This window comes from Bombina bombina, chromosome 1 (genome assembly GCF_027579735.1).
Source record: "Bombina bombina isolate aBomBom1 chromosome 1, aBomBom1.pri, whole genome shotgun sequence".
NCBI classification, from domain to species: Eukaryota; Metazoa; Chordata; class Amphibia; order Anura; family Bombinatoridae; genus Bombina; species Bombina bombina.
In genome coordinates this window covers 391,072,081-391,087,140 of record NC_069499.1, presented here as the reverse complement: position 1 = coordinate 391,087,140, position 15,060 = coordinate 391,072,081, and the positions used below count along the sequence as shown (strand labels likewise).

Here is a 15,060-nt window from a genome sequence, read left to right as displayed (position 1 = left end):
AACAGTTTCTGCCTCTCCCAGTGTCTAATGTAATGCCCATTATATGATTGTCAACAGAAATAAAACATAGGTCTCCAGTAACACCCCTCTGTTTAACAGGTCTACTGCTTACCCCATTCCCTACAGGGAAATAAATGTCAGCCAGTTCTGATATATCAAGTCTCCTCAGAAATAAAGGGCTGCACATACCTCAATGCTGCTTGTAGCATGAAACCGTTCTCCACACTGAAGATGTCTCTTGTGTTACCTTCAGAAGTCTTGTGGGAACTAACATGGATCTTAGTTACAGCTGCTAAGATCATCAACCTCAGGGCAGAAATCTTCTTCCATATCCCCCTGAGGGAAAAAGTACTCACCGGTACCATTTAAAATAAAAAACTTCTTGATTGAAGAAAATAAAACTAACACCTCACTTTACCTCTTCCTAGTATAACACAGGCAAAGAGAATGACTGGGGGTGGAGGGGAAGGGAGGAACTATATATACAGCTCTGCCACAAGTAAGGGTGAAATCCGTGGACTCGTCGTATCTTGTAGAAGAAATGTGCTTTCCTCTGTGTTTATACTGTCTTTTTAAAAAGTTTACTAGGGGCCAGATTACTAGTAATGCTCTAACAGTTACGTGTGAGTAATATCAGGTTTATCTCGGCTATTTGCGCGTTGGAAGGAGGGCTCATATTACAAGCTGAAAGTAAATCTGAAAGCGTGAGCGCAATCGCAATATATGCTAGAATGATTACCGCAAATCTCAGAGAACTATTTTGCAAAACAAAAAAGTGTTATAAAACACATCAAAAATACACTACAAGGTACAGTTACACTTATAACAACACTATCTAATAAACATTATTAAAAAAATATTGCATTAAAAAGTTATAAGAAAAAAGGCAGGCAAAGATCTTTAACATAGACATGCATACATGTATAAATATATGTATTTATTTATGACTAAATAGAACATATTTTGTTATTTGAAGAACATTGGAATGTGAAATATTCATGTTGGGTTAGCGCAAATGAGAATATGCAATCAGGTTTGTGCGAGAGTGGGTTGTTACGTTTTTCTCCACTTTTTTTTCTCCATTGACTTCTATGCCGGGAATATGTGAATGCACACATTCACTATATTGACATTTTGTTGAATAATTACAAGCCCTTAAATAGTGACATTAAAAGGCTTGTATCACAAGATTAAAATAATAAAATTAAAATGTGAATACATTTATAATTCATTGTTGCTCTTGAAGTGAATGTCAATTTTGATGCTAAAGTGCCCGGTTTTTAAAAATTCTATTAAAAACAGGGGCACTTTAATTCATCAAAATTTACATTTCACTCCTGTTGAGAAAAAAAAACTTACCTTTTAATCTTCACAGCAGCTCCAGCTTCCTCCGCCTCTCGCAAAGCCTCTTACTGAGTCTAAAATGAGGAATCCGGCTTCCTCCAATCACGGTGTTGAATGAGACACTGATTCCCCCAGGGGGAAGCCGTGATTGAAGGATGACCTATCCATCATTTCTGACGTCAGAAATGGCTTGCAACGACCGGAGGAAGCTGGAGCTGCTGTGAAGATTAAAAGATAAGTTTTTTCTCTGAACAGGAGTGAAATGTAAATTTTGATGAATTAAAGTGCCCCTGTTTTTAATTGAATTTTTAAAAACCGGGCACTTTACCATCAAACTTGACATTCACTTTAAATTGCACTGTTTTATCTTCATTAGGGATTATGCACTGTTTTTCCAAATATTACTTTTACCTGGTCTTTATTCCCTTTGGCCACCCCACAACAAACACTAAATGAAATAGTGACACAATATACACATATCTTCTATCACTTTCTCCATAATAAGGAAATTTATGCTTACCTGATAAATTGATTTCTTCTACGATACGACGAGTCCACAGATTTCATCCTTACTTGTGGGATATTATCCTCCTGCTAACAGGAAGTGGCAAAGAGCACCACAGCAGAGCTGTTTATAAAGCTCCTCCCTTCCCCTCCACCTCCAGTCATTCGACCGAAGGTTATAGGAAGAGAAAGGAAAAGCTAAAAGGTGCAGAGGTGACTGAAGTTGTAAATAATAAAAAAACTATAATCTGTCTAAAATTGACAGGGAGGGCTGTGGACTTGTCGTATCATAGAAGAAATCAATTTATCAGGCAAGCATATATTTCCTTTTCTTCTACAAGATACGACAAGTCTACGGATTTCATCCTTACTTGTGGGATACAATACCAAAGCAACAGGACACGGATGAAAGGGAGGGACAAGACAGAGACCTAAACGGAAGGCACCACTGCTTGAAGAACTTTCCTCCAAAAAACAGCCTCAGAAGAAGCAAAAGTATCAAATTTGGAAAATTTGGAAAAAGTATGAAGGGACGACCAAGTCGCAGCCTTACAAATCTGTTCAACAGTTGCATCGTTTTTAAAGGCCCTTGTGGAAGCCACAGCCCTAGTAGAATGAGCCATAATTCTTTCAGGAGGCTGCTGTCCAGCAGTCTCATATGCCAGGCGGATGATACTTCTCAGCCAAAAAGAAAGAGAGGTAGCCGTAGCTTTCTGACCCCTACGCTTCCCAGAATAAACGATGAATAATGAAGATGATTGACGGAAATCCTTAGTTGTCTGTAACTTTAAGGCACGGACTACGTCCAAATTATGCAACACACGCTCCTTAGAAGAAGGGTTAGGACATAAGGAAGGAACAACAATTTCCTGATAAAAATTCTTATTTGAAACCACCTTAGGAAGAAATCCAGGTTTGGTACGTAAAACCACCTTATCAGAATGAAAAATGAGATAAGGCAAATCACACTGTAACGCTGAAAGCTCAGAAACTCTTCGAGCAGAAGAAATAGCAACCAAAAACAGTACTTTCCAAGATAATAATTTAATATCTATGGAATGCATGGGTTCAAACGGAACCCCTTGCAGAACTCGAAGAACTAAATTAAAACTCCAGGGAGGAGTAATAGGTCTAAATACAGGCTTAATTCTAGATAGAGCCTGACAAAAAGACTGAACATATGGCACATCTGCCAATCATTTGTGAAGTAAAATAGACAAAGCAGAAATTTGTCCCTTTAAGGAACTTGCTGATAAACCCTTTCTCCAATCCTTCTTGGAGAAAAGACAGAATCCTAGGAATCCTAACCTTACTCCATGAGTAACCCTTGGATTCACACCAATAAAGATATTTACGCGATATCTTATGATAGATTTTTCTAGTGACAGGCTTTCTAGCCTGTATCAAAGCATTGATGACTGAATCAGAGAATCCTCGCTTCGATAAAATCAAGCGTTCAATCTCCACGCAGTCAGCTGCAGAGAAATTAGATTTGGATGTTGGAAAGGACCCTGAATGAAAAGGTCCTGTCTCAAAGGAAGTTTCCACGGTGACAGAGAGGACATGTCCACTAGATCCGCATAAAAAGTCCTGCGTGGCCACGCAGGTGCTATCAGGATTACTGAAGCTCTCTCCTGTTTGATTCGAGCAATCACGCGTGGAAGGAGAGGAAATGGTGGAAACACATAAGCTAGGCTGAACGACCAAGGCACTGCCAGGGCATCTATCAGTTCGGCCTGAGGATCCCTCGACCTGGATCCGTATCTTGGGAGCTTGGCATTCTGTCGAGATGCCATCAGATCCAATTCCAGTCTGTCCCATCGGTGAATCAATGAGGCAAATACCTCCGGGTGGGGTTCCCACTCCCCCGGATGAAAGGTCTGTCGACTTAGAAAATCAGCTTCCCAGTTATCTACTCCTGGGATGTAGATTGCTGACAGCTGACAAAAGTGGGCCTCCGCCCATCGGATTATCTTGGATACTTCTATCATCGCTAAGGAACTCCTTGTTCCCCCCTGATGGTTGATATATGCCACAGTTGTGATGTTGTCGGACTGGAATCTGATGAATTTGGCCGAAGCAAACTGAGGCCACGACTGAAGCGCATTGAATATTGCTCTCAGTTGCAGAATATTGATTGGAAGTAGAGACTCCACCTGAGTCCAAACACCCTAAGCCTTCAGGGAATTCCAGACTGCCCCCCAGGCCCAGTAGGCTGGCGTCCATTGTCACTATCAACCACAAGGGTCTGCGGAAACAAGTCCCCTAGGACAGATGATCCGGCGACAACCACCAAAGAAGAGAGTCTCTGGTTTCTTGATCTAGATTTATCAGAGGAGATAAATCCGCATAATCCCCATTCCACTGTCCGAGCATGCACAGCTGCAGTGGTCTGAGATGAAAACGAGCAAACGGAATTATGTCCATTGCCGCTACCATTAATCCAATTACCTCCATACACTGAGCCACTGATGGCCGAGGAATGGACTGAACTGCTCGGAAAGTATTTAGAATCTTTGATTTTCTGACTTCCGTCAGGAATATTTTCATGGCTACCGAATCAATCAGAGTTCCCAAGAAAGGAACCCTTGTCTGTGGAACTAGTGAACTCTTTTCTATGTTCACCTTCCAACCGTGAGTTCTCAGGAAAGACAATACTGTGTCCGTGTGAGATTTTGTCAGTTGATACGTGGACGCCTGGATTAGAATATCGTCCAGATAAGGCGCCACTGCTATGCCTCGGAGTCTGAGAACCATCAGAAGAGACCCTAGAACCTTTGTAAAGATTCTGGATGCTGTGGCCAACCCGAAGGGAAGAGCCACGAACTGATGTTTGTCCAGGAAGGCAAACCTTAGAAACTGATGATGATCCTTGTGGATAGGAATATAAAAAGGTAAGCATCCTTCAAATCCACGGTAGTCATAAATTGACCCTCTTGGATCATTGGTAAGATTGTTCGAATAGTCTCCATTTTGAACGATGTTTAGACACTTGAGGTCTAAAATGGGTCTGAAAGTTCCCTCTTTTTTGGGAACCACAAATTGGTTTGAGTAAAATCCCTGTCCCTGTTCTGATCTTGGAACGGGACAAATTACTCCCATAGTAAAAAGGTCTTTTACACAGCGTAAGAACGCTTCTCTTTTTATCTGGTCTGCAGATAATCTTGAAAGATGAAATCTCCCTCTTGGGAGAAAATCCTTGAATTCCAACTGATAACCGTGGGTCACTATTTCCAGCGCCCAGGGGTCCTGACTATCTCTTGCCCAAGCCTGGGCAAAGAAAGAGAGTCTGCCCCCTACTAGATCCGGTCCTGGATCAGGGGCCGTCCCTCCATGCTGTCTTAGTAACAGCAGCGGGCTTCTTGGATTGTTTACCTTTATTCCAGTTCTGGTTGGGTCTCCAGACTGACTTAGATTGGGTAAAATTCCTTTCCTGCTTTGTGGAAGAAGAGGAAGCAGAGGGTCCTCCTTTAAAATTCCGAAAGGAACGAAAATTATTTTGTTTACCCCTCATCTTAACAGACTTATCCTGAGGTAGGGCAGGGCCTTTACCTCCTCTGTAATGTCAGAAATTATTTCCTTCAATTCAGGCCCAAAAAGGGTCTTACCTTTAAATGGAATAGCTAAAGTTTTTGATGACACATCAGCAGACCAAGATTTGAGCCACAACGCTCTACGCGCTAGAATAGCAAATCCTGCATTCTTCGCCGCTAATTTAGCAATTTGAAATGCGGCATCAGTAATAAAAGAATTGGCTAGCTTGAGAGACTTAATTCTATCCAAAATGTCATCTAACGGGGTCTCAACCTTAAGAGACTCTTCCAGAGCCTCAAACCAAAAAGCTGCTGCAGTAGTTACAGGAACAATGCAAGCTGTAGGTTGTAAAAGAAAACCCTGATTAATAAATAATTTCTTTAGAAGACCCTCTAATTTTTTATTAATAGGGTCGGGTCTTTGAAAGCACAACTGTCCTCAATGGGTATAGTTGTACGCTTAGCCAGGGTAGATATTGCTACCTTAGGGACCGTTTGCCATGAGTCCCGAATGGTGTCTGATATGGGAAACATTTTCTTAAAATTAGGAGGGGGAGAAAACGGTATACCTGGTCTATCCCATTCCTTTTTTATAATTTCCGAAATTCTTTTAGGAACCAGAAAAACATCAGTGTAAGTAGGTACTTCTAGATATTTATCCATCTTACACAATTTCTCTGGTGGTATCACAATAGGGTCACAATCATCCAGAGTCGCTAAAACCTCCTGAAGTAACAGGCGGAGGTGTTCAAGCTTAAATATAAAGGACATAACGTCCGAATCTGTCTGAGGTAATGCATTCCCTGAGTCTGAAATTTCACCCTCAGACAGCAATTCCCTGACCCCCAACTCAGAACACTGTAAGGGTACATCGGAAATAGCTAATAAAGCATCAGAGGATTCAGTATTTACATTAATACCTGACCTACTGCGTTTACCCTGCAACACTGGTAATTTAGATAATACCTCTGTAAGGGTAGTTGACATAACTGCAGCCATCTCCTGCAGAGTAAAGGAATTAGACGCACTAGAAGTACTTGGCGTCGCTTGTGTGGGCATTAAAGGTTGTGACACTTGGGGAGATTTGGATGGCATATCCTGATTCTCTTCAGACTGAGAATCATCCTTAGGCACACTTTCTTGACCTAAAATATGGTCTTTACAATGTAAGGCTCTTTCAGTACAAGAGGTACACAATGTTAGAGGGCGTTCCACAATAGCTTCTAAACACATAGAACAATGAGATTCCTCAATGTCAGACATGTTGAACAGACTAGTAATAACCTCAGAAGTCGTTTAAATACTTTATTTATTGCTTAAAATAAACTTTTGAAAAACGTGTACTGCGCCTTTAAGAAAATAAAAAGTGAACAATTTTTCCAAAACTGCTTAAATAACGTTAAATTGTCTCAAAATTTAACTTAAACTTGTTGGTTTATCCAAAAATTACTGCACCCCAGTACTAAGGGGAGAAATAAGGCTCTAAAGTAACTTAGATCAACAAATTGTCAGTTTACACTCAAAATACCCCCTGCACATCGTATTATGGTGGTCTACACAGCTTCCCTTGAGCAACTTAAAATGTAATTGTAAATCCAATATTACCTTTATGCTAATGACATATGAATCTGGGAGACCCCTTTTAATCTAATGCTGAGCGAACAAGGTTGGGCTCACAGGAACCTGACCGACCAGCATTTAGGCCACCAAACACACATTTATCATTGCAGAAGCAGCAAAGATCGAGCAGGGGTTGTCAATCACCTCGGTCGGAATAGTCCATGGCGATTGTACAACACCCAGCTCAGAGCAAGCATATAGGTTAGGGAACAGCAGTCTGGTGACCTCTGCTTCTTAACTATCAACTGCAGGCTCACCTAAGCATGCAACTTAGGTGCTTCAAAGCACCATCTGCAGCTTTTTAAATGGAGCTTTCCATGTTACTAATTGCCTCTGATATTTTTATCCGGATGTCCTCATGCTATTAAGAGGTTAATATCTAAAAAACCTACTCCCACATCATGTATCTCGCACAAGACAGTTTACTGATAGTGGATAACTGTAATCACTATAGCAACCTAGGTCTGCTGCTATGAAATTACACAAGGCTTCTCTTTTGCTAAATATTTGTAGTATCCACCCTTTCCTTAACCAAGACATTACAAGATGTTAATTCACTCACTTACCTTGTGTCACTTCAAAGGTAGTAATCTACTTCATAGTGATCTTCCTAACATCCGTCTTTTGCCTGCCTAATCTATGATAAATGCCTCTGCCAAACCCAAGAGAGAGTAGGGTCATCCTTTATTGAAGAATAGGAGCAAACTCCTTCATGTCAAAAAGCTATACTGAGATAGGTCCCAATTTTTATTCATCTTCTGCACAAAAATATACTTCTGCCTGAAGCAGAACTACAAACCACACCAACTACATCTGAATATGTTGAAACAGAACTGAAACTGGCAGGAAGGGAGACGTTTATTAGGGAAAGGAGCATCCAATGACTTCTAGAAAGTTTCCACATGAAGTCAACAAGCTATATACCCATCAGTTCAGTCTATCTTGTCACAACAGTATTTATTTTTACCTTTAATGCTGCTGAAAATCTGAATTATGAAAATTAATTAAAAACTTACACTCCCAGATATTTTGTCCAGTTCACTCATTGCCTCCTGTATAGCAGCTTCTAAATGGTTGTTTAGTGTTCCACTTCTGCAAAGGATAATAGAGTTAATGTTTCAAAAAATCTCTACTAAAGTATACTTTTAATGCAGTGTTTTAATATTTAATATTTTGATACATTTACTTTATTTACAGAAAACATAAATGTATTATTACCTGATAAGTCAATTTATTTCTTGGTAGTGAGAGTCCAAGACCATACTCTTATATTACCTGGCCACTAGGAGAAGGCGAATACACTCTACACCAGAGCTTTAAGTATCTCCCCTACTTCCCCTTCCCTCCCAGTAGTACATATAGCCGAGGATAGGAAAGAAGTAAGAACGATAGTAGAGTAATCGAGGTGCAATCTAGGACTGCCACCACCAGAAAAAATAGGTGGTTTTGTGGACTCGCACTACCAAGAAAGAAATTCATTTATCAGGTAAGAATACATTTTGTATTTTTTTCTAATGGTAGTGAGTCCATGAGACCGTTCTCTTGGAAACCAATACTAAAGCTGTGGAGTCCACAGAAATTGTCAGGCCCTTATTTATCAGGAAACACCACCTTCCTACCAAATGCAGCCTCTGCAGAGGCAAAAATGTCAAAATGATAGTATTTAGTGAATGTATGCAGAGACGACCAAGTAATAGCCTTGCATATTTGTTACACAGAAACCTCATTCTTGAAAGCCCAAGAATTAGAAACTGAGCAGTAATTCTGGAGGATTGACAAAATTCCTTTGTAGCCTGCAAATATAATTTTAAAGCCCTGACCACACAAGACTAAATAAGAAGGCTCACAAAAAAAGAGAAGGCAATTCGGAAACTCTTCTGGCTGAAGAGATGGCTAATAAAAACAGAACCTTCCAGGATAACATATTTATGTCCAATGAATGCATTGGCTCAAACAGAGAATGTTTTAAGACTCTTAAGAACCAAATTAAGATTCCATGGAGGAGAAATAGGTTTAACAACTGGTTTAATTCTAACTAGATTTTTAACAAAGGACTGAATGTCAGGCAGGCGAGCCAACTTCCTATGCAACAAAACTAAGAGGGCAGAAATCTGGCCCTTAAGAGAACTTGTCTAAGCCATCTTGAAGGAACTATAAAATCTGTATAATTCTCACCAAAACAACTGTGATCAGATCACCAAGAGAGATATACTCTCCAGACTTTGTAATAAATCAATACTTGAAAAAAAGGAAGGGGAGAGAAAGGTATATTTGTGGATACTATTATCTACTTGTAGACCTTGATTCAAATTTATGCTTAAGTCAATACAAATAGTTGGCTATAAGCATAAGTGTAAATGAGCAAATATGGGTTCCCAACAAAGAAATAGGTTTACACAAAAATATATGCTTTTCTGCACAATATAGGAATATGATTTATAGTTTTAATGAACATCAAAAATAACTTTTATTATAATATATTAAAGAGACAAAGAAATACACTGCACTGACTCATAATTAAAAACACTACACCTTTGTAACTAAATGAAATAGTCATATGTTGAATAGTTTATGCTGCTGTAAGAGTAACAATGTATCACCCCTGGGATGCACACACAGCGTTCCCCTCTCCCTGCATCCCAGGGGTGATACATTGTTACTCTTATAGTAGCTTAAAACTATTCAACATATTACTATTTCATTTAGTTACAAAGGTGTAGTGTTTTTAATTACCTGTTAGTGCAGCAAAAAAGTGTATTTCTTTGCTGTCTTGTTAATAAATTATAAAAGTTATTTTTTTTATGTTAATAAAAAACATTGATCATTATATTCCTATATTGTGCAGAAAAGCATTCTCTGAAGGTCAACCAAATTTGCTCATTTATAATAAATCAGTCTAGTAACAGGCTTACAAGCCAAAATCTAGGTAGCAATAACAGTTTCAGAGAAATCCCTCTGAAATAAGATCACCAGTTTAATCTCTGCGTAATTAATCTGAGACACTGGATATTTTGATAGAGGAATGGCCCATGAACAATCAGTTCTGGGCGCAGAGGTAGGTGCTACGGAGGAGCACTGGACATCCTGAACACTCTCCTGTTTGAGACAAACCACCACTCTGGGCAGGAGTACAATCAGAGCACACAAGTAAAGTAGATGATAATGCCATGGGGCCATCAATGGGTCTGTTCCATCTGAGGATCCCGCGATCTGGAACAGTATCGTGGGAGCTTGTGATTGAGACGGGATGCCATTAGATCTATCTTCGGACGTCCCCATCGAACTATCAATTGAGGATCTCTTCGTTGAGAGACCATTCCCCTGGTGGAGTGTCTGACAACTCAAACAGTCCATTTCCCAGCTGCACACTGCTGCAATGTGAATAGCTGAAATCGTACAGAGATTCACCTCCACCCAGGTCAAGATGCAAGAGACTTCCCACATTGGTAGGGAGCTGTGGGTACCCCCTGATGGTTGGTGTATGCCACTGCTGTTAAATTGTCGGACTGAAAATTAATGAACAGAATCAAACAAAGCACAGGCCATGACTGTAGAGCAATGAAGATCACTCTGAGTTCTAGGACATTGATGGGTACCACCACTTCTTGTGGAGACTAGACACCATGTGCACATTAAAGGACCCCAAACCGCTCCCTTACCAGATAGACTTGCATCCATGGTGATAATCTCCCATGATGTTGGAACTCAAAACTTGATAAACCAGTTCTGGGGACATCCACCAGGACAGAAATTGTCTGGTGGGTTGATCCAAGTGACTAACTTGACACGTCGGAGTAGTTCCACTATCTTAACATGCAAAGCTGAAGATGTCGCAAATGAAACCTTACAAACTGCATGGCATCTGGAGCTGCGGCCATACGTCCTGCAACCTCCATACCCTGAGCAAAAGAGGGAGAAGGGAGGGACTAAAGCTGTTGACAGGCGACTGAAGCATGAGTCTGCGTTGCTGTTAGAAAAAGCTTGTATGCCACCGAATGTATAACTCCCAAAAAACACACGCTTGTACAGGTAGTCAGAGAACTCTTTGCAATGTTTACCTTCCAGCCATGACTGAGAAGAAACCAAAATAGTTTCTTAGTGTGAGCTATAGCTAAAGGTAAATATGGTGCCTGAACCAATATATCATCCAGGTAAGGAGCTACAGCTACCCCCTGAGCACAAATCACTGATAGAGATGTAAACTGATAAGTGTTTGTCCAGGAAGGCAAACCGAAGAAACTAATGATTATCTCAATGAAAAGGGATGTGAAGCTACACATCCTTCAAATCTACTGTAGACATGAATTGACCCTGAAGGACTAGTGGCAGAATAGTTCTGATTGTTTCTATCTTGAAAGAGAGAACCCTTAAAAACCTGTTTAGAGTCTTTAGATCCAGGATGGGACGAAAAGTTCTTTCCTTCTTTGGAACAACGAACAGATTGGAATAGAACCCTTTTCCTTGTTCTGCCAATGGAACTGGGAAAATGACTCGTGTCCTCTAGATATTTAACACAGCAAAGGAACGCAACTCTCTCCTCCAGTCTTTTGGAAATGTGAGACAAAATAAACCTCCCCAAGGAGGCTGAGATCTGAAGCCTATTTGCTAACCCTAAGAGACTATCTCCATTAACCAGGGGTCCTGAATAGATCAAGCCCATGCCTCCTAAAAAAGGCTTAGTCTGCTCCCTAACGGAGAAGAGTCTGGATCTGGGGCCACACCTTCATGCAGTCTATGTCTCGGAAGACTTCTTGGACGGTTTGGTCTTGGACCATAATGGATTAGGTCTCTTGGTAGATTCTGAGGATTCTGGCTGCTGTGCAGAAGTAGATCTCTGATTCTTGTTATGGTAAAAGGAACGAAAACTTCACCCTGACTTCCCCTTAGGTCTACCCTCTTTATACTGAGGCAAAAAGGTACCTTTACCCTCTGTTACGGTAGAGATAATGGAATCCAAACCAGTGCCAAAGAGGGTCTTGCCTTTAAAGGCTAAGAGCCTAGACTTAGAAACCATATCCGCTGACCAAGATTTCAGCCAAAGTGCTCTTCTAACCAAGAAAGCTAGAGCAGTATTTTTGGCATTGATGCAAATAGTATGGATGACTGCATCACAGATGATTTAATTTGTGGCCTTCAAGAATCTAATAAGCTCCTGAATCTCCTATAAGGATGATTCCACAGAGAAAAGATCTGACAAGGAGTCACACCCAAATGTTGCCACACTAGCAACAGACGCAATACTTAAAGTCGACTGAAACAACAGCCCTTCTAAGATAACCCTCAAGTTGTCTATCCATTGGGTCCCTAAAAGGGAAAGTAGTTCTCTTGGCTAGAGTGGATATAGCAGCATCCACCTTGGGTATAGACTCCCATAGTTCCAGATTGGCCTGGGGAAGTGGGAAATGTTTTTAAAATTAGCTGAAGGAATGAATGGAACTCCAGGCTAATCACATTCCTTTGAAATAATCTCAGAGACCAAAGAAGGAACAGGAAAGGCTTCAGATGCCTTAGACTTGGGTCTAAAAATGATGTCCAACTTTTTTACTGGCTTGACTAATTAGATTAGTGTCCTGAACCTCTAAGGTTCTTAACACCTCCTTGAGTAGGGATCTTAAATGATCCATCTTAAACTGAAAAGTAATATCCTCAGGTTCTGATTCTGAATAATCTTCTGATAACACTTCACCATCTGAAACAGAGGAAGGTTTATCCAAATCAGATTCATGAGATTGTCTAATAACAGACAATACTAAGTAATACTTACTAAGTCCTTGCTGGGATAAAGAAATTGAACACATAAGTTAAGGTACTAACCCCCATCCAGTCTCATTCCTCTGCACTGTGCCAACAGACACTGTCCAATGCAGGGAATCTGTCCTGTGCTGTAACACATAGAATAGGACATAAGTTAGAGGAGTGCATACTCTGACCAGACAGGTGGAGGCTATGGAACTTCCCAGCAACACCTGTGGTGACTCTCCAATAGAGAAGTATAATGCACCAGCAGCACTCTACTAATTCCCTCTCTTCTAGTAACTATCCACCGAGGGGAAAAAAAAAAGGACTTAAAATCTTCACAAATTGCTGGAACACCTCTATTCATGCCTTCTCCTTGGCAAAGAACTACTGGGAGGGAGGGGAAGTAGGATACTTAAAGCTCTGGCATAGGGTTTCTGCCTTCGTCTGGTGGCCAGGTGATGTAATCCCAAGAGTAAGGCCTCATGGACTCTCACTACCATTAGAAAGAAAAAATGTTTCCCCCCTTATAAAACTTTATTTGTAACTCTGATCAACATAAAAATTTACAAGAAAATTATGGAAAAGCCTTTTCAGTTATGATAACATATCAGTGCAGCAATGAAATACAAAATTTATGCTTAACTGATAAAAAAATTTTTTTACGGATACGGTGAGTCCACGGAATCATCAATTACTGTTGGGAATATCACTCCTGGCCAGCAGGAGGAGGCAAAGAGCACCACAGCAAAGCTGTTATATGTCACTTACCTTCCCACAATCCCCAGTCATTCGACCGAAGGAAAATGGAGAAAAAGAAAAAAAAAACAAGGTGTAGAGGTACCTGAGGTTAAAGTTAAATAAATGTCTTAAAATAAAGGGCGGGCCGAGGATTCACCGTATCCAGAAATAAATACATTTATAAGGTAAGCATATACTTTGTTTTCTTTCCTAAGATATGGTGAGTCCACGGAATCATCAAGCTAGAGGACACCAATGATTAGGGAGGGACAAGACAGGTAACCTAAACAGAAGGCACCACTGCTTGAAGAACCTTTCTCACAAAAGAACCTCAGCCGAGGCAAAAGAATCCAATTTGTAAAATTTTAGACAGGGTATGCAGAGAAGACCAAGTAGCAGCCTTGCAAATCCGTTCCACAGAAGCTTAATTTTTGAAAACCCAAGAAGAAGAGACAGCCCTAGTGGAATGAGCTGTAATTATCTCAGGAGACTGCTGCCCAGCAGTCTCATAAGCTAATCCAATTATACTTCTTAACCAGAGAGAAACAAAAGTAGCAGAATCTTTCTAACCCTTACGTTTTCCAGAGAAACAAACAAACAGGGCAGATGACTGGTGAAAATCCTAAGTCGCCTGTAAATAAAATTTTAAAGCATGCACAACCACCAAGTTGTGCAACAAACGCTCTTTAGAAAAGAAGAACTACGACAAAGAGATGGAACAAAAATTTCCTGATTCAAATTTCTGTCCAATACCACTTTAGAAAGGAACCTAACTTAGTACGAAGAACCGCCTCATCTGCATGAAAGATAAGATAAGGCGAATCACACTGCAAAGCTGAGATTTCCGACACTCTCCGAGCAGAAGCAAAAGCAATAAGAAACAAAACTTTCCAAGATAACAACTTAATATCTATGGACTGCAATGGCTCAAACGGAGCTTGCTGCAAAACTTTAAGAACAAACGTTAAGGCTCCCAGGGGGAGTAACAGACCAACACAGGCCTGACAAAAAATTGCACATCTGGCACGTTCGCCAGACACTTATGCAGCAAGAAAAGATAATGCAGAAATCTGACCCTTCAGAGAACTGGCTGACAAAACTCCAGACCTTCCTGTAGAAAGGGCAAAATCCTAATAATCCTGACCCTACTCCTAGAGTAGCCAATGGATTCACACCATAAGGACATTTATGCCATATCTTAAGGTAAATGTTTCAATAACAGACTACAAGCTAGAAACATGGTCTCAATGATCGACTCAGAAAACCCACGCTTAAACCGAACTAAGTGTCCAATCTACAAGCAGTCAGCTTCAGAGAAATTATATTTCGGTGAAGGAAAAGACCCTGAATTAGAAGGTCCTTCCTCAGAGGCAATCTCCAAGGTGAGAGAGACAATATCTCCACTAGGTCTGCATAACCAATCCTGCGAGGCCATGCAGGAGCTATCAGAATTACTGATGCTCTCTTCTGTTTGACACGAGCAATAACTCTTGGAAGGAACAAATGGAGGAAACAGGGATGCCAGATTGAAATCCCAGGAAAAGCCACCAGAACATCTATCAGAAAGGTTTGCGGATCACTA

General features: G+C 40.5%; 1 protein-coding gene across 4 annotated transcripts in view; it reads right to left on the bottom strand.

Moving 5' to 3' along the window:
• MBD5 (methyl-CpG binding domain protein 5) overlaps positions 1-15,060 on the bottom strand; it is a 902,668-nt gene that overhangs the window by 25,742 nt on the left and 861,866 nt on the right. For all 4 annotated transcript variants that reach the window (XM_053698283.1, XM_053698282.1, XM_053698284.1 and 1 more), the window contains one exon: positions 8,018-8,093. In XM_053698283.1, coding sequence (XP_053554258.1) covers positions 8,018-8,093 — 76 coding nt within the window. The remainder of the gene's footprint in view (positions 1-8,017; positions 8,094-15,060) is intronic.